We start from the raw sequence: 26078 nt of genomic DNA on the forward strand, positions 1-26078 counted from the left end.
GTGCCTCTTTTTTAACACCTGTTTCTTCAGCTTGTGCTATCTCATTTTTTTTAAAGATTTTATTTCTTTATTCGACAGAGATAGAGACAGCCAGCGAGAGAGGGAACACAAGCAGGGGGAGTGGGAGAGGAAGAAGCAGGCTCATAGCAGAGGAGCCTGATGTGGGGCTCGATCCCACAACACCGGGATCATGCCCTGAGCCGAAGGCAGACGCTTAACCGCTGTGCCACCCAGGCACCCCTGTGCTATCTCATTTTTAATGTCACCTTCACATTCAAATTAAAATTACAACAATAGCTAAAAGTTGACCCAAGGCTAAAATGAATATGGAAAATGTTCACAGGCACAGAAAGACAATTCCTATATTTGATTTCACAACATTAAATTAATGAAGTATAATTCCAAGCTTGACACTTCTGAAAAGGATATCTGGATTCTTATAAGACCCAAAGCATAAACTGACCTGGTAATGTTTTCCACCTGCTAAACTAACATATATATTAGAAACTGTACATGCATCATGGATGCCCACTGTCTTCTTCAGTGGTATGCCACACCTACAGTACTGTGTTCACTTCTCAACTCATAACCAAAGGCATTTGATAAAACACGGTGAGTCAAACGGATAGCAAGCAGAAAAACACGGTAATTAAACATCACCCAGTGCTAGGAAGAACTGACAACTACCAAGCACTTATGGGAACATAAAGCTAAGGGTATCTTTGATAATAGCTTCTAATATTGAAGGAAACTCAAAACACATATAAAAAATTTTAATGAGCCAAACTTAACAATATTGTCTAGAGATGCACATTTGGGTAACCAAGCTATTAATACAAGGAGGTGATTATTATACATGAGGATAGTGGATACTCTGAGGGACAGGGATGGGTAACAATCAGGACAAGTCACAAAGAGAAGCTCTCAGCGTGCTTTCCAAGTTCTATTTCTTTTTTTTTTCTTTTTTTTTTATAATGATTTTTTATTATATTATGTTAGTCACCATACAGTACATCGAAAACCGGGGATGTACTGCAAGTTCTATTTCTTGACCTGCATTTTATTTACAAGAATATTCACCTTAATTCATCGAGCTTTTGCTTTTTCTGTATCTGTGTTTTATTATAAAATAATACTGTCTTTATAATGAAGCCATGTTGAATTGACTTAGTCCATGTTATTTCCAGAATAAAAAGAGCCAATGCTCTGTTAAAGAGGCATCTCTCACTCCCATAAGGAGTCAGAGGCACAGATGAAAGGACAGCTATGAAGCTCTGAAAACAGGATTCGTGTGAACATTCTCTGGAAGACCTCCTTCAGGGGCAGAAGCCTGGATCATGCTTTCTGAGTCTATTTCAACTCTAAAATTCTATGGCCTTTTAATTCCCAACACTATCCCAACCTTACGTGGTCAAAGAATACTGAGTACATTTTGTAATCAACCATGTTGGGAGCTAAGTCCTCTGTCCTCTCCTGCCTCTGGATTTATCAGTTCAGTACGTACATCTTGCTTGTGGGCCCTTTTGTGTACATGAGTGTCTGTGCATTTAAAAGTTATGCAAATATAAAATTGTAAGCATTCCAGTTTAGTTCTAGACCATCATAAAATCACCAGTGTGAAAAATGAAGACGGGAAGGAGTGAGTAGAATAATAATGTGTGGGTAGGTGAATACAATTTTTAATTCTGAGAATTAATATGAGCCAAGCACAGTTCCTAGTGTTTTCACAAATACTAACCCTCACCACCTCCCTTTGAGGAATATTATTATCTTCAGTGAACATACAGAAAACCTGGTGTACAAACAGGTTACATAACTGCCCAAGGACACATTACCTCCAAGTAGTGAAGCTGGGGTTGGACACCAAGCTCTGAGTCCAGAATCTGTGCACTTAAGCACTATGCTCGACTTAGCTGACCTCCGACCACATAAAAACTTCACATCATTAATTAAATTAAATTCCCATTTTGAGAAAAAATATAACCCTAACCCATACTACTTGGTAATAACAGCTCTTTCTCCATGATTGTAACATTTTCATGTTTTAACTGAACTGTTTGTAACAATGATATACTGTAGGTAATTTACCTTATTTCGATGTAACTGCAACAAATCAACTTATTTTTCCTTGGCCCCAAACACACGTGAATATAAAGCACCCTACATCTGTAGTTGATGGTCAGAAATTATATACATAAAAAATTATAAGCCAAAAAGATAGAAAATATTTTTAAATTAATTCAGTCACTAAAACTTCCATCTATTTAATGATATGATAAGAATTCAGAAATAGAGAAAAAAGATACATTTCTTAGATATACCCCCTTTCTGTATTCATTTAGAATTGAAATGGGGTTCTACCTATACAGTCCCGAAGCAACCAGAGGATTACCTCAGATGGCTGGTAAATTATACACGGAAAAACAACTCGCTGACCGATAGATGAGATGCTTTTTGATCGAGTTCCCTCCCTTGCTAATTTTGCTGACTGGCCGGTGAGTAGGAGCTAACACAGGTGGTGACTGGTGCATGTGGTAACCAGAGGCTTCTGGAATTAGTTCAGTTTTTAACTCTGAAACAAATCAGTGAGGCTAAAAAATGCTGTAATCACAGTCATGAAAGGTATTCCAGGAAACACAGGGCCTCTGTACATGCCAATGAAAGTTAATAAGAAAGATGAGTATTCCTGGCACCAAAACGCATGCACAAAATGGGCCACTATAGGGGAGAACACCAAAATTGATACAGGAACAGCAGTGTCTACACTGCTGAATAGGAGGGAAAACAAGAGGAGGAGGCTGGTGGTGATGTGATGATGATGGCTGGAACGAACACGTCTGGACTGAACGTGGAAACTGATCCTGCTACATAATGCTGGCTCTTAAGTCAAGAAAATGGATCATTTAACTTTTTACCCCAAACTCCACTCCTTTGAAAAGGGAAACATTTGTCATGATCAAGTGATGCTTATGCCATACATTCAAGAAGAAATAATTCCTCCAAATATATCTGAATCTTAAAATTATATCATTAACTTTGTGGATTTACTACTTAACCAAAATACACACAACCATAGGTGTCATGGCATAGTTAAACCCTTTTAATGACTTACAATTCGGTGCGATTGGGTTTACCATATTATTTTCAGAACCACTCTGGTTATGAGTAACACAGAGAGGTTTTGGGCACTGAACACAGGGAGAGTGTTAACAGAGGTGTTCCAAACGGGAGAGAGCACACCAACAACTGCATCTGGGATACTCAGAGCAAACTACAGAGATTTTTATTTCTATCTAGGGGTAGACGCTATTTATTATTACCTTGGTTTGTCTCCTAGACTTTCCTAAGGAGCCATGGACACAAACAATGGAAGTTCCACTACGGATTTCATCCTGCTGGGGTTTTCTGATCGACCCCAATTGGAACGCATCATCTCTGGGCTTGTCTTCATCTTCTATATTGTGACTCTGGTAGGAAACACAACCATCATTCTTGTATCTTACCTAGACGCCCAGCTCCATACTCCCATGTATTTCTTCTTATCCAATTTGTCTTTTTTGGATCTCTGCTATGCAACTAGCATTGTCCCCCAGATGCTGGTGAATCTATGGGGTCCATCAAGGTCTATTACCTATGGAGGGTGTGTGCTCCAATTCTTCTTTGCCCTTGACCTGGGATCTGCTGAATGTCTTCTCTTGGCTGTGATGGCCTATGACCGCTATGCTGCTGTCTGTCAACCTCTTCACTACACAGTGATAATGCACCCTCAGCTTTGCCAGAAGATGGTGCTCACCGCCTGGTTGGGTGGCCTTGTAGGTGCTTTAATTCTTTGCTCCCTGACATTGAAGTTACCAAGATGTGGGCACCGGGAAATGGATACCTTCTACTGTGAGATGCCAGCATTGATCAAGATGGCTTGTGTCTACTCAAAAGTAATGGAGATCGTTGTCTTTGCTCTTGGAGTGGTATTTCTTCTAGTACCTCTATCACTAATTCTCATCTCATACGGATTTATCACTCAAGCTGTCATGAGGATCAAGTCAGAGGCAAGGTGGCGTAAGGTCCTTAATACATGTGGCTCCCACCTCACAGTAGTAACTCTGTTTTATGGAACAGCCATTTACATGTACATGAAGCCACAGAATAGCACATCCCAAGATGAGGGGAAGTTCCTTTCTCTCTTTTACACGATCATCACACCCACCCTTAACCCTCTGATCTACACTTTAAGAAACAAAGATGTAAAGAGTGCAGTAAAGAGAATAATGTGTGTAGGAAAATGGTCAGCCAAGTCATGAGTTAGGTGGAAGAGAACTAGGAAATAATATTGACCTTTATCAACAGAATATTAATGAACTCATTTATGCAAAGACTATTTTTGGGGTGTTTACCATGACCAAGAATTGTACTAGGTACTGACTTTCTAAATAAGTAGGAACTAGACAGAAATTATAAAGAGAGAGAGATACAGACACATAAAGAAACTTCAATTCATACATTTAAAAGGCTTCAGGACTAATCAGGGGCCACAGATAAGTAAACATATAGTTACAAGATGTGATTAAGTATAGTAACAGAGATATGTACAAAGTATTAAGAAAATATTTCACAGGGAAATTTATTTAATATGGGATTAAGAGGATACTTATTACTTTCTTTGTAGAAGTATCACTTTTATGGGAAATAACACTTTCTTTCATCAACCTAATACTGACAACAGGGCCTTTGTGGTAGAGACCAACTGCCCACTGATACCCATTCCACCTTCTGCTTATATGAAGCCATTTGCCCTCACCCTACCATCTCCCCTTCCTCTGGCTATAATGAGAATGTGGAGGTATCTAGCTTTGGAAAAAAAAAAAAAAACAACATGGAATGGAACAATAAGATGGACTCAGAACCACCCACCACCAGTCAATGCCTCCAGTCTATTACAAGAGAAATGCTTCTATGTTATCGAATATTAAATAAGCCACTCTGCTCTGGTGGTCTCTCAGAGTGGCTTAACTTCACCCTCCACGGCTTGATGAGGAGGTTGGGCTTTTTGCTGTAAGGTAGTGTGTCCTTCAATCAGCAGCAACAGCATCACTTGGCCCCTTATCAGAACTGGACACTCTTGGGCCCACCTCAGACCTACTGACCAACCATCTGAGGATTGACCCAGAAACTGATGCTTTTTTAACAAACACTTGAGGTGATCAGACAAAAGTTTGAGAATAACTGTCACCAAAAAATAGGGAGATGTTGAATTTCTTTTTTTTTTTTATGTCTTTTTTTATTATATTATGTTAGTCACCATACAGTACATCCCTGGTTTTTGATGTAAAGTTCCATGATTCATTAGTTGCATATAACACCCAGTGCACCATGCAATACGTGCCCTCCTTACTACCCATCACCAGCCTATCACATTCCCCCACCCCCCTCCCCTCTGAAGCCCTCAGTTTGTTTCCCAGAGTCCACAATCTCTCATGGTTCATTCCCCCTTCTGTTTACCCCCCGCTTTCTTCTTCCCTTCCTTCTCCTACCGATCTTCCTATTTCTTATGTTCCATAAATGAGTGAAACCATATGATTAACAGATGTTAACAAATGTTGGTGAGGACGCAGAGAATGGGGAACCCTGTTAAACTGCTGGTGGGAATGTAAACTAGTACAGCCACTCTGGAAAACTGTATGGAGGATCCTCAAAAAGTTAAAAATAGAGCTACCCTACAACCCAGCAATTGCACTACCAGGTATTTACACAAAGGATACAAACATTGTGATGTGAAAGGGTTTATACCAGCAATGTCCACAATAGCCAAACTATGGAAAAAGCCCAAATGTCCATTGACAGATGAGTGGATAAGGAAGATGTGGTATATATATATATACAATGGAATATTACTCAGCCATCAGTAAAGGATGAGATGTTACCATTTGAAACAACATGGATGGAACTAGAGGGTATTATGCTAAGTGAAATAAGTCAATCAGAGAAAAAAATTATCATATGGTTTCACTCATACATGGAATTTAAGAAACAAAACAAAGGATCATAAGGGAAGGGAGGGAAAAATAAAATAAGAGGAAATAAGAGAGGGAGATAAACCATAGGAGATTCTTAATTATAGGAAACAAACTTAGGGTTGCTGGAGGGGAGTTGGGTTGGGGGATGGGGTAACTGGGTGATGGGAGGGCATGTGATATAATGACCACTGGGTGTTATATGCAACTGATGAATAACTGAAGTCTATATCTGAAACTAATGATACACAATATGTTAATTAATTGAATTTAAATAAAAAAGATTAAAAAATGACACTAGGTGATATTGCAGGAAAAGACATACTGAGTGGTAGAGCAGAATTCAAAGCCCAAAATATACCAGCACCCTCACATGCACACACACATATGCAGATCCTTGATATAGTCAAGAGCTATGATGGCAATTTCAATAAATCAAACTGGAATTTGGTTACTTATATGGAAAACCAAGTTTGGACCTCACCCTCTACCATACACATACATTAATTCCAGGTATATTTAGGGTATGACTTTTAAAAGTTTAGGAAAAAATATAACTTAATATCTTTCTCATTTTGGAATAGAGGATTTCATAAAGACTAATTAAAAGATTCTTCCAAAAGCTTTTTATCTTGATGAAGTCCCAAAAGTTCATGTTTGCTTTTGTTTCCCTTGCATTTGGAGACATGTCTTGAAAGAAGTTGCTATCGCCAATGTCAAAGAGCTTGCTGCCTGTGTTCTCCTCTAGGATTTTGACGGATTCCAGTCTCACATTGAGGTCTTTCTTTCTTTTTTTTTTTTTATTACAAAGAAACATGTTTTATTTTTTTTAATAATAATATTTTTATTATATTATGTTAGTCACGATACAGTACACTTTCAATGCCATCCCGATCAAAATACCAATGACATTTTTCAAAGAACTGGAACAAACAGCTCTTAAATTTGTGTGGAATCAGAAAAGGCCCCAAATCGCCAAAGAATTGTTGAAAAGAAAAAACAAAGCTTGGGGCATCACAATGTCGGTTTTCAAGCTGTACTACAAAGCTGTGATCACAAAGACAGCATGGTACTGGAAAAAAAAACAGACACATAGACCAGTGGAACAGACTAGAGAACCCAGAAATGGACCCTCAGCTCTTTGGGCAACTAAGCTTTGACAAAGCAGGAAAAAACATCAGTGGAAAAAAGACAGTCTCTTCAATAAATGGTGCTGGGAAAATTGGACAGCTACATGCAAAAGAATGAAACTTGACCACTCTCTCACACCATACACAAAGATAAACTCCAAATGGATGAAAGACCTCGATGTGAGACAGGAATCCATCAAAATCCTAGAGAAAAACCAGGGATGTACTGTGTGAGGTCTTTCTTTCATTCAGAGTTTATCTTTGTATATGGTGTAAGAGAATGGTCCAGTTGCTTCTGCATGTGGCTGTCCAATTTTCCCACCACCATTTATTGAAGAGATTCTCTTTTCCAATGGATATTTTTTCCTGTTTTGTCAAAGATTAGTTGACCAGAGAGTTGAGGGTCCTTTCCTGGAGACTATATTCTGTTCCATTGACCTATGTGTCCTTTTTTGTGCCAATACCATGCTGTCTTGGTGATCACAGCTTTGTAGTATAGCATGAAATCAGGCAACGGGATACCCCCAGCTTTATTTTTTTTTTAACATTTCCTTGAAGATTCAGGGTCTTTTCTGGTTCCATATAAATTTTAGGATTGTTTGTTCCAGCACTTTGAAAAATGACATTGGTATTTTGATCAGGATGGCACTAAAAGTGTAGGTTGTTCTGGGCAACACAGATATTTAACATGTTTATTCTTCCAATCCACGAGCATGGAATGTTTTTCCATCTTTTTGTATCTTCCTCAAATTCCTTCATACGTGTTTTCTGTAGTTTCTAGAGTATAGATCCCTTAACTCTTTGGTTAGATTTATTCCTAGGTATCTTATGGTTTTGGTGCTATTGTAAATGGAATAGATTCCCAAATTTCTCTTTCTACAGCTTCTGCACAGGAAAGGAAATGGTCAACAAAACTAAAGGCAACCCACGGAATGGGAGAAGATATGACATTACAGATAAAGGGCTGGTATCCAAGATCTATAAAGAACTTCTTGAACTCAACACCCAAAAAACAAAGTCAAAATATTGGCAGAAGTCATGAACAGACATTCCTCTAAAGAAGACATACAAATGGCTAATAGACACATGAAAAAATGTTCAACATCATTAGCCATCAGGGAAATTCAAATCAAAACCACATTAAGATAACACCTTACACCAGTTAGAACAGCAAAAATTGACAAGGCAGGAAACAACAAATGTTGGAGAAGATGTGGAGAAAGGGGAACCCTCTTACACTGTTGGTGGGAAGGCAAGTTGGTACAGCCACTCTGGAAAACAGTGTGGAGCTCCCTCAAAAAGTTAAAAATAGAGCTACCCTATGACCCAGCAATTGCACTACTGGGTATTTACTCCCCAAAGATACAGATATAGTGAAAAGAAGGGCCATATGCACCCCAATGTTCATAGCAGCAATGTCCAGAATAGCCAAACTGTGGAAGGAGCTGAGATGCCCTTCAACAGACCAATAGATAAAGAAGATGTGGTCCATATATACAATGGAATATTACTCAGCCACCAGAAAGGATGAATACCCGCCATATGCATCAACATGGATGGAACTGGAAGGGATTACGCTAAGTGAAGTAAGGCAAGCAGAGAAAGACAATTATCATACAGTTTCACTTATTTGTCAACATAAGGAATAGAAGGGAGGACATTAGGAGAACGAAGGGAAAAACGAAGGGGGTGAAAACAGAAGGGTAGCTGAACCATGAGAGACTCTTCAGTCCTGGAAACAAACTGAGGGTTTTAGAAGGGAGGAGGGTGAGTGGATGGGTTAGTCTGGTGATGGGTATTAAGGAGGGCACATGTTGTAGTGAGCACTGGGTGTTATACACAACAACGAATCATGGAATACTACATCAAAAATTAAGGAAGTACTGTATGGTGACTAACATAACATAATAGAAAAAGAAGACATACAAATGTTTAACAGATACATGAAAAAATGTTCAACATCATTAGCCATCAGGAAAATTCAAATCAAAACCACATTGAGATAACACCTTACCAGTTAGAACAGCAAAAATTGACAAGGCAGGAAAGAACAAATGTTGGAGAAGATGTGGAGAAAGGGGACCCTCTTACACTGTTGGTGGGAAGGCAAGTTGGTACAGCCACTCTGGAAAACAGTATAGAGGTTCCTCAGAAAGTTAAAAGTAGAGCTACCCTCTGAGCTGGCAATAGCATACTGCTATGTATTTACCCCAAAGACACGGATGTAGTAAAAAGAAGGGACACACGCACCCCAATGTTCATAGCAGCAATGTCCACAATAGCCAAACTGTGGAAGGAGCTGAGATGCCCTTCAACAGACGAATGGATAAAGAAGATGTGGTTCATATATACAATGGAATATTACTCAGCCATCAGAAAGGATGAATACCCACCATTTGCATCAACATGGATGGAATTGGAGGGGATTATGCTAAGTGAAATAAGTCAAGCAGGGAAAGACAATTATCATATGGTTTTGCTACTATGTGGAATATAAGGAATAGCACAGAGGACATTAGGGGAAGGAAGGGAAAACTGAAGGGGGGAAATCAGAGGGAGAGACAAGCCATGGGAGACTATTGGACTCCAGGAAACAATCTGAGGGTTTCAGAGAGGAGGGGGTGGGGAATGGGGTAGCCCAGTGATGGGTGTTAAGGAGGGCACATGTTGTAGTGATCACTGGGTTTTATACACAAATAATGAATCATGGAACACTACAACAAAAACTAATGATGTACTGTATGGTGACTAACATAACAATAAAAAAAGATTCTTCCATTTTTCAGTTTACAAATTCTGATGTCCAAGAGACACATTTTTAAAGTAAAATGTCAAGCGGGGCACAGTCGTTAAGCGTCTGCCTTCGGCTCAGGGTGTGATCCTGGCATTCTGGGATCGAGCCCCACATCAGGTTCCTCAGCTGGGAGCCTGCTTCTTCCTCTCCCACTCCCCCTGCTTGTGTTCCCTCTCTCGCTGGCTGTCTCTCTCTCTGTCAAATAAATAAATAAAATCTTTAAAAAAATAAAAAATAAAGTAAAATGTCAAGCAACAAGCATAGAAAATGTCGCAGAGCACACAACCAACAGACAGTTAAAAGCAATTATAAAGCCCTTAAAAATTAATAAGAAAAACAGAGAAGCAATGACAAAGAATAAACAAACAGGTTTTTCACAGAAAGACAATTGTACATAGCAGTAAGTATATGAAGATGTAGTCAACCTCATTCGTTCTTAGGAAGATGAAACTCAAGGCCACAGCTAGATAGCATTTATAATCTTTCAGTTGGCAATGACTTAAAACTTGCAATACTAGGTGTTGGAGAAAATGCAGATCAATGGAATAATTTATACAAAACTACGGTACGATAAATTGATAGAACCACTTTGGAAGAAAATGCCTTGTAAAGTTTGCCTATCCCATAAACAGCAATCCCTGTCCTAGGCATACACCACAAAGACCTTCCTGTATACAGGACCCAAGAGTTCCAAACACAATTATTCATCATAATGCCTTTCATATGAGCCAGGAACAGTAATCAAAAAGTCAACACACAAAAATAATATAGTTCACACAATGGAATATTATATAGTAGTTGAAATAAAGGAACCACACCCACACAAAAATACTGGATAATCTCACTGACAAAATGTTAGGTGAAAAACGTCAAGTCCCAAAGCACATACAAGATATGATAATTTTTGTGGGAGTGCAAATTAATATTAAAATACATACCACTTAGGCATTGACATATATATTTGAGTATGTTGCTATAGAAATGATATTCTAATGCAAGTGTGTGATGAACACCAAATTCAAGGTCATGATCTCCCTGGGGGTCAGGTAGGAACAAGAGAGAGTGTAAAGGCATAGAGATAGCTATGGGCTGGTAGTGAGATCCCCGTTCCTGAGTTGCTATGGGCTGGTAGTGAGATCCCCGTTCCTGAGTTGCGTGGTAGGCTCCTTATGTTCATGGTACTATTTTCAACTCACTGAAAATGGAACAGTGATGATGTGGCTCATGAGCCACATAATTATGTTATTTACTAATCTTTTTTTAAAGCAAGTATTTTCCAAGAAAAGATGGCGGAGGAGTAGAGGACCCCTTTTTCAGCTGGTCCCCTGAGTCGAGCTGATTATCTACCAGACAAACCTGAACATCCACGGAATCAGCCTGAGACGCAGGAAGATACACCTGGATCTCTATGAATGAACATCTCCAGCGCTGAGTATTGAGGTACGAAGCTGGGAGCCGTGAATCCGCGCACAGATATCGGAAGATAAACGGAAGGGGGAGGGAGCCGCCGCACTCGGGTGCCGGGAAGCAGTAGCCACCTGCACTGGGGAACGGGCCAGACTAAGGACCGGTACCTGCGAGAAAGCAGACTGAGACCGTGATCCTGGGAACACACATGAGACCAGACTGAAAACCGGAGCTCTGGAGTGCTCTCTGGAGCGCTCACTGGAACCGGACTGAAACTGGGAGCTCGAGAGCGTGCGAGTATGCGCGCGTCCAAACTGAAAACTGGAGCTCCGGTCTGGCCAGAAAGAAACCCAGCGATCTGGAGCATGCGCGAACCACACTGAAACAGGGAGCTTGGGAGCCCATCCAGGTAACGGCGGCTGGCGGTGTTAGAAACACAAAGGACAGAGACGAGCCAGCCTTGGAAGTGAGGGCTGGGACACCGGCTGTGGGGCGCACAACCCCAGACGCTGCAGGGTTTTTAGCAGCAATGACAGAAACAGAGTTAAAGTGGCCAAGAGAGCTCAGTGGAGAGCGGACTGCAATCTCTCTGTTCTGAGACAGAGGCTGGGATTCGGCCACTGCTGCTCTGACTCTCAGAACAGGCACAGCAAACTGCCAGGGAAAGCCGCCAGAGAACAAAAGCCTGGAAATACCAGGTCACATTGTGCCCATCCCCATTCCCCCTCACAGGGGACACGGAGACTCTACCCAAACAGGGTTGCCTGAGTATTGGTGCGGCAGACCCCTCCCCCAGAAGGCAGGCTGAAAAATCAAGAAGCCCACATCCCTAAGGTCCCTATAAAACAGGTGCACACTGCCTGGGTCCTGGTCAATAATTTGGGCTCCGGACAACCCCACAACCTCTCCTCATCAGAATGAGGAGGAGGAGAAGTCCCCCCCAGCAAAGAAAAGACAATGAGTCTGTGGCCTCTGCCACAGAACTAATGGATATGGATATAACCAAATTATCAGAAATGGAATTCAGAGTAACAATGGTCAAGATGATGTGTAGACTTGAAAAAAATATTAATGAGAATATAGAACCTCTAAGGGCAGAAATGAGAGCGAATCTGGCAGAAATTAAAAATGCTTTGAGTCAAATGCAGTCTAAACTAGACGCTCTGACGGCCAGGGTGAATGAGGCAGAAGAACGAATTAGTGACTTGGAGGATGGGATGGTAGAAGAGAAAGTAAAAACAGAAACTTGGCTCAAAAAAAATCCAATCTCAAGAATGTAGATTACAGGAGATTACTGACTCAGTGAAATGTTCCAATGTCAGAATCATCTGCATACCTGAGGGGATGGAGAAAGAGAGAGGTCTAGAAGAGATATATGGAGGGGTTAAGATGGCGGAGGAGTAGGGGACCCCTTTTTCAGCTGGTCCCCTGAGTCAAGCTGGATAGGTACCAGACCAGCCTGAACATCCACAGAATCAGCCTGAGACGCAGGAAGATACTGGATCTCTACAAATGAACATCTCCAGCGATGAGTATTGAGGTACGAAGCGGGGAGGCATGAAACCATGCACAGGTATCGGAAGATAAACGGAAGGGGGAGGGAGCCGCCGCGTTCGGGCGCTGGGAAACGGTAGCCACCTGCACGGGGGAGCAGGCAGACTCGCGGACAGATGGCACCCGCGAGACAGCAGACTGAGACAGTGAGATGAGAGCGCGCGCCACCAGAATTCTCAAGGAACTCCGGTGTGCTCACTGGAACCAGACTGAGACCGGGAGCTCCGGGAGCGCACGGGGACGGCTGGCGGCTGGCGGTGTTAGACACACAAAGAACAGAGACGCGCTGGCCCTGGAAGTGAGGGCTGGGATGCTGGGTGTGGGGCGCACACCCCGGGACACTGCAGGGTTGAGCAGCACCAACAGAAACAGAGTTAAAGTGGCCAGAACATCAGTGGAGAGCGGTCCACGATCCCTCTGCTCTGTGACAGAGGCTGAGATTCGGCCACTGCTGCTCTGACTCTCAGAAGAGGCACAGCAAACCACCAGGGAAAGCCGCCAGAGAACAAAAGCCTGGAAATACCGGCTCACAGGGTGCCCATCCCCATCCCCCCTCGCAGGTGACACGGAGACTCTACCCAAACAGAGTTGCCTGAGTGTCGGCACGGCAGGCCCCTCCTCCAGAACACAGAAGGCAGGATGAAAAATCAAGAAGCCCACAACCTGGGGCGCCTGGGTTGCGCAGTCATTGAGCGCCTGTCTTCGGCTCAGGCCGTGATCCCGGCGATCCGAAAAGGAGTCCCTCATCGGGCTCCTCCGCTGGAAGCCTGCTTCTTCCTCTTCCACTCCCCTGCTTGTGTTCCCTCTCTCACTGGCTGTCTCTCTGCCACATAAATAAATAAAATCTTTAAAGAAGAAGCCCACACCCCTAAGATCCCTATAAAACAAGGGTGCACGGCCTGGGCCCCAGTCAATAATTTGGGCTCTGGACAACCCCGCGACCTCTCCTCATCAGAATGACGAGAAGGAGAAGTCCCCCCCAGCAAAGAAAAAACAATGAGTCTGTGGCCTCTGCCACAGAACTAATGGATATGTATGTAACCAAATTATCAGAAATGGAATTCAGAGTAACAATGGTCAAGATGATGTGTAGACTTGAAAAAAGTATTAACGAAAATGTTAATGAGAATATAGAATGCCTAAGGGCAGAAATGAGAGTGAATCTGGCAGAAATTAAAAATTCTATGAGCCAAATGCAGGCAAAACTAGAGGCTCTGACGGCCACGGTCACTGAGGCAGAGGGACGTATTAGTGTATTGGAGGATGGGTTAGTAGAAGAAAAAGCAAAAATAGAATCTGGACTTAAAAAAATCCACACCCACGAATGTAGGTTACGGGATCACTGACTCAATGAAACGATCCAATGTCAGAATCATCGGCATCCCCGAGGGGGTGGAGAAAAACAGAGGTCTAGAAGAGATGTTTGAACAAACTGTAGCTGAAAACTTCCCTAATCTAGCGAGGGAAACAAACATTCATGTCCAAGAGGCAGAGAGGACCCCTCCCAAGCTCAACCACGACAAACCTACGCCACGTCACGTCATAGTGCATTTCGCAAATATTAGATCCAAGGATACAGTATTGAAAGCGGCCAGGGCAAAGAAATTTCTCACGTACCAAGGCAAAGGCATCAGAATTACGTCAGACCTGTCTACACAGACCTGGAATGAGAGAAGGGGGGGGGGGCATTTTTAAAGCTATTTCAGAGAAAAACATGCAACCAGGATCCTTTATCCAGCACTCAGAATTGATGGAGAGATAAAGACCTTCCAGAATCGCCAGTCATTGACCAATTTCATAACCACAAAACCAGCCCTACAGGAGATTTTAAGGGGGGTTCTATAAAGGTAAAAAGGCCCAAGAGTGATACAGAACAGTAAGTCACAATCTATAGAAACAAAGACTTTACAAGCAATATGTCATCATTAAAATCCTTTCTCTCAATAATCAGTCTCAATGTAAATGGCCTAAATGCGCCCATAAAACACCACAGGGTTGCAGATTGGATAAAAAGAAATGACCCATCCATTTGCTGTCTACAAGAGACTCATTTTGAACCTAAAGATACATTCAGACTGAAAGTAAACGGATGGAATACCATCTTTCAAGCCAATGGACCTCAAAAGAAAACTGGGGTAGCAATTCTCATATCACACAGATTGGATTTTAAACTAAAGACTATAGTTAGAGACACAGAAGGGCACTATATTATTCTTAAAGGATGTATTCAACAAGTGGATATGACAATTATAAATATATATGCCCCAAACAGGGGAACAGAGAGATACACAAGCCAACTCTTAACCAGAATAAAGAGACACATAGATAAAAATACTTTAATAGTAGGGGACGTCAACAACCCACTATCAGAAATAGACAGAACACCCTTGCAAAAACTAAGCAAAGATTTAAGGCTTTGAATGCCATACTCGACGAGTTGGACCTCATAGATATATATAGAACACTACACCCCAGAACCAAAGAATACTCATTCTATTCTAATGCCCATGGAACATTCTCAAAAAAAGACCATGTTCTGGGACACAAAACAGGTCTTAACCGATACCAAAAGCCTGAAATTATTCCCTGCACATTCTCAGACCACAATGCTTTGAAATTGGAACTCAACCAAAGGAAAAATTTGGAAGAAACTCAAACACTTGGAGACTAAGAACCATCCTACTCAGGAATGATTCGACAAACCAGGAAATCAAAAATCAAATTAAACAATTTATGGAGACCAACGAGAATGAAAACAAAACGGTCCAAACCCTATGGGACACTGCAAAGGCAGTCCTAAGGGGGAAATACATAGCCATCCAAGCCTCACTCAGAAGAATAGAAAAATCTAAAATGCAGTTTTTATATTCTCACCTCAAGAAGCGGGAACAGCAACAGAGGGACAGGCCTAATCCACACACGAGGAAGCAGTTGACCAAAATTAGAGCAGAAATCAACGAATTAGAAACCAGGAGTACAGTAGAGCAGATCAACAGAGCTAGAAGCTGGTTCTTTGAGAGAATTAATAACATTGACAGACCTCTGGCAAGACTTATCCAAAAGAATAGAGAAAGGACCCAAATTAATAAAATTATGAATGAAAAAGGAGAGGTCACAACCAACACCAATGAAATTGGAAGGATTATTAGAAACTTTTATCAACAGCTTTATGCCAATAAATTAAGCAATCTGGAAGAGATGGAGGCCTTCCTGGAAACCCATAAACTACCAATACTGAAACAGGAAGAAATTGATTTTTTAAACATGCCAATTAATTATGAAGAGATTGAGTCAGTAATAAACAACCCTCCAAATAACAAAGCTCCAGGCCCGGATGGTTTTCCTGGGGAATTCTACCAAACGTTCAAAGAAGAAATAATACCTATTCTCCTAAAGCTATTTCAAAAAATAGAAACAGAAGGAAAGCTACCAAACTCATTCTATGAGGCCAATATTACCTTGATCCCCAAGCCAGGCAAAGACCCCCTCAAAAAGGAGAATTATAGACCGATTTCCCTAATGAACATGGATGCCAAAATTCTCAACAAGATCCTGGCTAATAAAATCCAACAGTACATTAAAAGGATTATCCATCATGACCAAGTGGGATTCATCCCTGGGATGCAAGGGTGGTTCAACATTTGCAAATCGATCGGTGTCTTAGATTTGATCCAGAAGGAAAAAGCCAAAAATCATATGATTCTCTCAATAGATGGAGAAAAACCATTTGACAAAATACAGCATCCTTTCCTGATTAAAACACTTCAGAGTGTAGGGATAGAGGGTTCATTTCTCAACCTCATAAAATCCATCTATGAAAAGCCTACAGCAAATATTATTCTCAATGGGGAAAAGCTGGAAGCCTTTCCCTTAAGATCAGGAACACGACAAGGATGCCCACTCTCGCCACTATTATTCAACATAGTACTAGAAGTCCTTGCAACAGCAATCAGACAACAAAAAGGGATAAAAGGTATCCAAATCGGCAAAGAAGAAGTCAAACTGTCTCTCTTCGCAGACGACATGATACCCTATATGGAAAACCCAAAAGAATCCACTCCCAAACTATTAGAAGTTATAGAGCAATTCAGTAATGTGGTGGGATACAAAATCAAGGCTCAGAAATCAGTTGCATTTCTATACACGAATAACGAGACCGAAGAAAGAGAAATTAGGGAATCCATCCCTTTTACAATAGCACCAAAAACCATACGTTACCTTGGAATTACCTTAACCAGAGACGCAAAGGATCTATATTCTAGAAACTATAAATCACTCTTGAAAGACATCGAGGAAGGGGGCGCCTGGGTGGCACAGCAGTTAAGCGTCTGCCTTCGGCTCAGGGCGTGATCCCGGTGTTATGGGATCGAGCCCCACATCAGGCTCTTCCACTATGAGCCTGCTTCTTCCTGTCCCACTCCCCCTGCTTGTGTTCCCTCTCTCACTGGCTGTCTCTATCTCTGTCGAATAAATAAAAATAAAATCTTAAAAAAAAATAAAAAAGAAAGAAAGACATCGAGGAAGACACAAAAAGATGGAAAAATATTCCATGCTCATGGATCGGAAGAATTAACACAGTTAAAATGTCCATGCTACCCAGAGCAATCTACACTTTCAATGCTATCCTGATCAAAATACCAATGACATTTTTCAAGGAACTGGAACAAATAGGCCTTAAATTTGTGTGGAACCAGAAAAGGCCCCGAATCACCAAGGAACTGTTGAAAAGGAAAAAAAAAGCTGGGGGCATCACAATGCCACATTTCGAGCTGTACTACAAAGCTGTGATCACAAAGACAGCATGGTACTGGCACAAAAACAGACACATAGACCAATGGAACAGAATAGAGATCCCAGAAATGGACCCTTGGCTCTTTGGGCAACTAATCTTTGATAAAATAGGAAAAAACATCCAGTGGAAAAAAGACAGTCTCTTCAATAAATGGTGCTGGGAAAATTGGACAGCTACATGCAAAAGAATGAAACTTGACCACTCTCTCACACCATACACACAAAAAAAAACTCCAAATGGATGAAAGACCTCGACGTGAGACAGGAATCAATCAGAATCCTAGAGGACAACATAGGCATCAACCTCTATGACATCGGCCAAAGCAACCTTTTTCATGACACATCTCCAAAGGCAAGAGAAACAAAAGATAAAATGAACATGTGGGACTTCATCAAGATAAAAAGCTTCTGCACAGCCAAGGAAACAGTCAAAAAAACTAAGAGGCAGAACACGGAATGGGAGAAGATATTTACAAATGATGCTACAGATAAAAGACTGGTATCCAAGATCTACAAAGAACTTCTCAAACTCAATACGCAAGAAACAAATAAACAAATCATAAAATGGGCAGAAGATATGAATAGACACTTTTCCAATGAGGACATACAACTGGCTAACAGACACATGAAAAAATGTTCAAAATCATTAGCTATCAGGGAAATTCAAATCAAAACCAAACTAAGATACCACCTTACGCCAGTTAGAATGGCAAAAAATCAACACGGCAGGAAATAGCAATTGCTGGAGAGGATGTGGAGAAAGGGGATCCCTCCTACATTGTTGGTGGGAATGCAGGTTGGTGCAGCTCCTCTGGATAACAGTGTGGAGGTCCCTTAAAAAGTTAAAAATTGAGCTACCCTATGACCCAGCCATTGCAATACTGGGTATTTACCCCAAAGATACAGACGTAGTGAAGAGAAGGGCCATATGCACCCCAATGTTCATAGCAGCATTATCCACAATAGCTAAATCGTGGAAGGAACCGAGATGCCCTTCAACAGATGACTGGATTAAGAAGCTGTGGTCCATATATACAATGGAATATTACTCAGCTATCAGAAAGAACGAGTTCTCAACATTTGCTGCAACGTGAACGGCACTGGAGGAGATAATGCTAAGTGAAATAAGTCAAGCAGAGAAAGACAATTATCATATGATTTCTCTCATCTATGGAACATAAGAACTAGGAAGATCAGTAGGGGAAGAAAGTGATAAAGAAAGAGGGGTAATCAGAAGAGGGAGTGAAGCATGGGAGACTATGGACTCTGAGAAACAAACTGAGGGCTTCAGAGGGGAGGGGGGTGGGGGACTGGGATAGACTGGTGATGGGTAGTAAGGAGGGCACGTATTGCATGGTGCACTGGGTGTTATACGCAAGTAATGAATCATCGAACCTTGCATCAGAAACCAGGGATGTACTGTATGGTGACTAACATAATGTAACAAAAAAACATTAAAAAAAAAAAAGGCACTGACACTACCTAAAAAAAAAAAAAAGAAGAAGAGGAAGAAGAGATATATGAACAAATTGTAGCTGAGAACTTCCCTAATCTGGCGAAGGAAACAAGCATTCTTGTCCAAGAGGCAGAGAGGACCCCTCCCAAGGCCAATGAGAACAGACCTACACCACGTCACATTATAGTGCAATTCACAAATATTACATCTAAGGATACAGTATTGAAAATGGCCAGTGGGAAGAAAATCCTTACGTACAGAGGGAAAAATATCAGAATTGTCAGACCTGTCTACAGAGACCTGGCAGGCTAGGAAGGGTTGGTAGGGTATTTTCAAACCTCTATCTGAGAAGAACATGCAGCCAAGGATCCTTTATCCATCAAGGCTATCATTCAGAATTGATGGAGAGATAAGGACCTTCCAAGATCAGCAGAAACTGAAGGCATTTGTAACCAGCAAACAAGCCCTACATGAGATATTAAGGGGGGTTCTATAAAAGTAAAAAGGCCCCAAGAGTGATACAGAACAAAAATTTACAATCTATAGAAATAAAGACTTCACAGGCAACATGACATCATTAAAATCATATCTCTCAGTAATCACTCTCAATGTGAATGGCCTAAATGCTCCCATAAAACACCACAGGGTTGCAGATTGGATAAAAAGACATGACCCATCCATTTGCTGTCTACAAGAGACTCATTTTGAACCTAAAGATACATCCAGACTGAAAAGGAAGGGATGAAAAACCATTTTTCATGCCAATGGACTCAAAAGAAAGCTGGGGTATCAATTCTCATATCAGACAGATTAGATTTTAATGAAAGACTGTAGTTAGAGATACAGAAGGACACTATATTATTCTTAGAGGATGTATCCAACAACTGGATATGACGATTATAAATATCTATGCCCCCAAGAGGGGAGCAGCAGGATACACAAGCCAACTCTTAACCAGAATAAAGAGACATATAGATAATAATATGTTAATAGTAGGGGACCTCAACACTCCATTCTCAGCAATAGACAGATCACCTAAGCAGAAAATCAACTAAGAAACAAGAGCTTTGAATGACATACTGGACCAGATGGACCTCATAGATATATATAGAACACTACACCCCAGAACAACAGAATATTCATTCTTTTTGAATGCACATGGAACTTTCTCCAGGATAGACCATGTTCTGGGTCACAAAACAGGTCTCAACCAATACCAAAAGACTGAAATTATTCCCTGCACATTCTCACAAAGACCACAATGCTTTGAAATTGGAACTCAACCAAAAGGAAAAATTTGGAAAAAACTCAAACACTTGGAGACTAAGAACCATCCTGCTCAGGAATGATTCAATAAACCAGGAAATCAAAAATCAAATTAAACAATTTATGGGGACCAACGAGAATGAAAACACAATGGTCCAAAACCTATGGGACACTGCAAAGGCAGTCCTAAGGGGGAAATACATAGCCATCCAACCCTCACTCAAAAGAATAGAACAATCTAAAATGCAGTTTTTATATTCTCACCTCAAGAAGCCGGAGCAGGAACAGAAGAACAGGCCTAATTCACGCACGAGATAGTAGATGATCAAGATTAGAGCAGAGATCAATGAATTAGAAATCAGGGGCACAGCAGAGCAGATCAACAGAACTAGAAGCTGGTTCTTTCAAAGAATAAATAAGATCGATAAGCAACTGGCCAGACTTATTCAAAAGAATAGAGAAAGGACCCAAAATAACAAAATTATGAATGAAAGAGGAGAGATAACGACCAACACCAAGGAAATAGGAAGGATCATTAGAAAATTTTATCAACAGCTTTATGCCAATAAATTAAGCGATCTGGAAGAGATGGAGGCCTTCCTGGAAACCTATAAACTACCAAGACTGAAACAGGAAGAAATTGATTTTTTAAACAGACCAATTAATTATGAGAGATTGAAGCAGTGATCAAAAACCTCCCCAAAAACAATAGTCCAGGGCCTGACAGATTCCCCGGGGAATTCTACCAAACATTCAAAGAAGAAATAATACCTATTCTCCTGAAGCTGTTTCAAAAAACAGAAACAGAAGGAAAACTACCAAACTCATTCTATGAGGCCAGTATTACCTTGATCCCCAAACCAGGCAAAGATCCCATCAAAAAGGAGAATTACAGACTGATATCCCTGATTAATATGGATGCCAAAATTCTCAACAAGATCCTAGCTAATAGGATCCAACAGTACATTAAAAGGAAGCAGAGAAAGATAATTATCATATGGTTTCACTGATTTATGGAATATAAGACATAGGAAGATCAGTAGGAGAAGAAAGGGAAGAAGAAAGGGGGGTCAACAGAAGGGGGAATGAACCATGACAGACTATGGACTCTGGGAAACAAACTGAGGGCTTCAGAGGGGAGGGGGTGGGGGAATGGGATAGGCTGGTGATGGGTAGTAAGGAGGGCATGTATTGCATGGTGCACTGGGTGTTATACGCAAGTAATGAATCATGGAACTTTACATCAAAAACTTGGGATGTACTGTATGGTGACTAACTTAATATAATAAAAAATTTTTATAAAAATAAATAAATAAATAAATAAATAAATAAATAAATAAATAAAAGGATGATCCATCAAGACGAAGTGGATTCATCCCTGGGATGCAAGAGTGGTTCAACATGTGCAAACTGATCAGTGTGATAGATCATATCAACAACAAAAGAGTCAAGAACCATATGATCCTCTCAATTGATGCAGAAAAAGCATTTGACAAAATACAGCATCCTTTCCTGATTAAAACCCTTCAAGTGGAGGGATAGAGGGTACATTCCTAAATTTCATAAAAACCATCTATGAAAAGCCTACAGCAAATATCATTCTCAATGGGGAAAAACTGAAAGCCTTTCCCTTTAGATCAGAACATGACAAGGATGCCCACTCTCGCCATTATTATTCAACATAGTACTAGAAGTCCTTGCAACAGCAATCAGACAACAAAAAAGTATAAAAGGTATCCAAATCAGCAAAGAAGAAGTCAAACTGTCTCTATGCAGATGACATGATACTCTATATGGAAAACCCAAAAGAATCCATTCCCAAACTATTAGAAGTTATAGAGCAATTCAGTAATGTGGCGGGTTACAAAATCAATGCTCAGAAATCAGTTGCATTTCTATACATGAACAATGAGACTGAAGAAAGAGACATTAGGGAATCCATTCCATTTACAATAGCACCAAAAATCATACGTTATCTCGGAATTAACTTAACCGGAGAGGTAAAGGATCTATATTCCAGAAACTACAGATCACTATTGTCAGACATTGAAGAAGACACAAAAAGATGGAAAAATATTCCATGCTCATGGATCGGGAGAATTAACATAGTTAAAATGTCTATTCTACCCAGAGCAATCTACACTTTCAATGCCATCCCGATCAAAATAACAGTGACATTTTTCAAAGATTGGAACAAACAGCCCTTAAATTTGTGTGGAACCAGAAAAGGCCCCGAATAGCCAAGGAATTGTTGAAAAGGAAAAACAAAGCTGGGGGCATCACGTTGCCAGATTTCAAGCTATACTGCAAAGTTGTGATCACCAAGGCAGCATGGTACCGGCACAAAAACAGACACATAGACCAATGAAACAGAATAGAGAACCCAGAAATGGACCCTTGGCTCTTTGGGCAACTAATCTTTGATAAAGCAGGAAAAAACATCCAGTGGAAAAAAGACAGTCTCTTCAATAAATGGTGCTGGGAAAATTGGACAGCTACATGCAAAAGAATGAAACTTGACCACTCTCTCACACCATACACAAAAATAAACTCCAAATGGATGAAAGACCTCGATGTGAGACAGGAATCCATCAAAATCCTAGAGGAGAGCGTAGGCAGCAACCTCTATGACACCGGCCACAGCAACCTTTTTCATGACACATCTCCAAAGGCAAGAGAAACAAAAGATAAAATGAACTTGTGGGACTTCATCAAGATAAAAAGCTTCTGTACAGCCAAGGAAACAATCAAAAAAACTAAGAGGCAGCCCATGGAATGGGAGAAGATATTTGCAAATAACACTACAGATAAAAGACTGGTATCCAAGATCTACAAAGAACTTCTCAACCTCAATACGCAAGAAACAAATAAACAAATCATAAAATGGGCAGAAGATATGAACAGACACTTTTCCAATGAAGACATACAAATGGCTAACAGACACATGAAAAAATGTTCAAAATCACTAGCCATCAGGGAAATTAAAATCAAAACCACACTGAGATACCACCTTACGTCTGTTAGAATGGCGAAAATGGACAAGGCAAGAAACAACAAATGTTGGAGAGGATGTGGGAAAGGGGATCTCTCTTACACTGTTGGTGGGAATGCAAGTTGGTACAGCCACTTTGGAAAACAGTGTGGAGGTCCCTTAAAAAGTTAAAAATTGAGCTACCCTATGATCCAGCCATTGCACTACTGGGTATTTACCCCAAAGATACAGACGTAGTGAAGAGAAGGGCCATATGCACCCCAATGTTCATAGCAGCATTGTCCACAATAGCTAAATCGTGGAAGGAGCCGAGATGCCCTTCAACAGATGACTGGATTAAGAAGTTGTGGTCCATATATACAATGGAATATTGCTCAGCCATCAGAAAGAACGATTACACAACATTTGCAGCAACATGGACGGGACTGGAGGAGATTACGCTAAGTGAAATAAGTCAACCAGAGAAAGACAATTATCATAGGGTTTCACTCATTTATGGAACATAAGAAATAGGAAGATCGGTAGGAGAAGGAAGGGAAGAATGAAGGGGGGGTAAACAGAAGGGGGAATGAACCACGAGAGACTATGGACTCTGGGAAACAAACTGAGGGCTTCAGAGGGGAGGGAGTGGGGGATTGGGATAGGCCGGTGATGGGTATTAAGGAGGGCACATACTGCATGGAGCACTGGGTGTTATATGCAAATAATGAATCATGGAACACTACATCAAAAACTAAGGATATACTGTATGGTGACTAACATAACATAATAAAAAATTATTTTAAAAAATAAAAGTATTTTCCTTCCTGTGAACAGAACACTTAGATAATTGCCTATAATTCTCCAATTAGATCGATACCATACCCACTGAAAAAAACAAAGTTCAACTAAATGTGTTAATTTTTATAGACATGGTTTAGATTAATTTTCAATATTCAATAGTCAATTTCATACATAAATAAGTTCATCTCTGAAATAATTTCCATGGAGGAAATCTAAAAGTAAATAAAGAAAAAAGAACAGGTGAAACCCAATGTTTTAAGGGAACCTTTCCTAAAATACTTGTTTGGATAAGCCTCTGACCATGGCCTAAGATCTGTTAACCACCTCTGTGGTACACTAGTCCCCCGGGGTCTACACCTCATTAACTTATTAGCCTTTGCATTCCTACATTAACGGTTGTTGGAGCACACATAGATCAGCGGAAGGCTCTCCTAGTTTAATTGGATCCACCCACAAATGTGTCTAACACCAAAAGACTACAAATATCCCATCAAAAATACATTCAGCAAACCAAATTCATCAAATGTTATGCCAGTCCCACAACTAGTTTTTCTCCAACATTCACACCAGAGATTTCACTGAATCTCAGTGCAGCTATTGCATTTAAACACAAATGTGATTGTGGTGTTAGCACAAGGAGTCGGGGCTAATCAGTATTTCACGGACTCAGTAACTTGCCAAAGAAGAATCCTTCTGATTACCCGTGAAATGAAGGCTCATCATCAAGGGAACATGGGTACCTTTGGACTATGTAAGAACACGACAGCTGTGAACTCTTCCCTCCTGAAACGTAAATATGTTCTAATTTCCTTTCTAGTTTACCCTCCACATTGATGATTCTGTACATTCAAATTATGTTTAAATATGTTTGCTTCATTTGTTTTTTTTAATTATATTATGTTAGTCACCATACAGTACATCCCCAGTTTTTGATGCAATGTTCTGTGATTCATTATTTGCATATAACACCTAGTGCACCATGCAATACGTGCCCTCAATACCCATCACCGACCTATCCCAATCCCCCACCCCCTCCCCTCTGAAGCCTCAGTTTGTTTTCCAGAGTCCATGGTCTCTCATGGTTCAGCTCCCCCTCTGTTTTCCCCCTCTTCATTTTTCCTTTCCTTCTCCTAATGTTTATCTCATTTGTGTTACATTTCATAGAACAAGGTAATTTGTAAACTCATGCTATGCTATTCTATTAGCACCTGAAGTCCGTAGCATGAAAAATGAAAACCTGTTTCAGTGAAAACATCACATGTCTCTTTTTTAACATCTGTTTCTTCTGCTTGTGGTTTCTCCTTTTTAATATCATGTTGACATTTAAATTAAAATTATAATTAAAAAATTAAAAATAAATTAAATAAATAATAAAATAAATAAAATAAAATAAGCTGGGTGAAGGGCATATAGGAACCCTGTGCTGTTTTATTTTTATTTTTATATTTTTTTAATATTTTATTTACTTATTTGTCAGAGAGAAAGAGCACAAGCAGGGGTAGCAGCAGGGAGAGGGAGAAGGAGGTTCCCTGCTGAGCAAGGAGCTCGACGCAGGACTTGATCCCAGGACTCTGGGATCATGACCTGAGCCAAGGCAGACACTTGGCTGACTGAGCCATCCAGGCATCCTGCTTTTATTTTTATTTTTAGACTTTAAGTCTAAAAATGTTTCAAAATAAAAAGTAAAAAAAAAAAAGTTTGGATATGAATCAAATAAATAATAAAATTACAATAATAGCTAAATTTGTACCCAAGGCTTAAACCAATATGAAAAATGTTTACAGCATAAAGAAAGAGTCCTATATATGGATTCACAACAAAAATTACATAAAGCGTAATTTCAGGCTTGACACTTCTGATAAGGATACCAGGGTTTTTGTCTGACCCAGGCATAAAC

At 40.5% G+C, this 26078-nt stretch overlaps 1 protein-coding gene across 1 annotated transcript; it reads left to right on the forward strand.

Moving 5' to 3' along the window:
* The first annotated feature begins 3353 nt into the window (after positions 1–3353).
* Positions 3354–4298, forward strand: LOC125283550 (olfactory receptor 2W1-like). The gene has a single exon (XM_048225570.2). It carries the CDS (start codon positions 3354–3356, stop codon positions 4296–4298), a length of 945 nt encoding a protein of 314 aa, XP_048081527.2.
* The last annotated feature ends 21780 nt before the right edge of the window (positions 4299–26078 follow it).

The sequence above is a fragment of the Ursus arctos genome, unplaced genomic scaffold, assembly GCF_023065955.2.
Source record: "Ursus arctos isolate Adak ecotype North America unplaced genomic scaffold, UrsArc2.0 scaffold_31, whole genome shotgun sequence".
NCBI lineage: Eukaryota > Metazoa > Chordata > Mammalia > Carnivora > Ursidae > Ursus > Ursus arctos.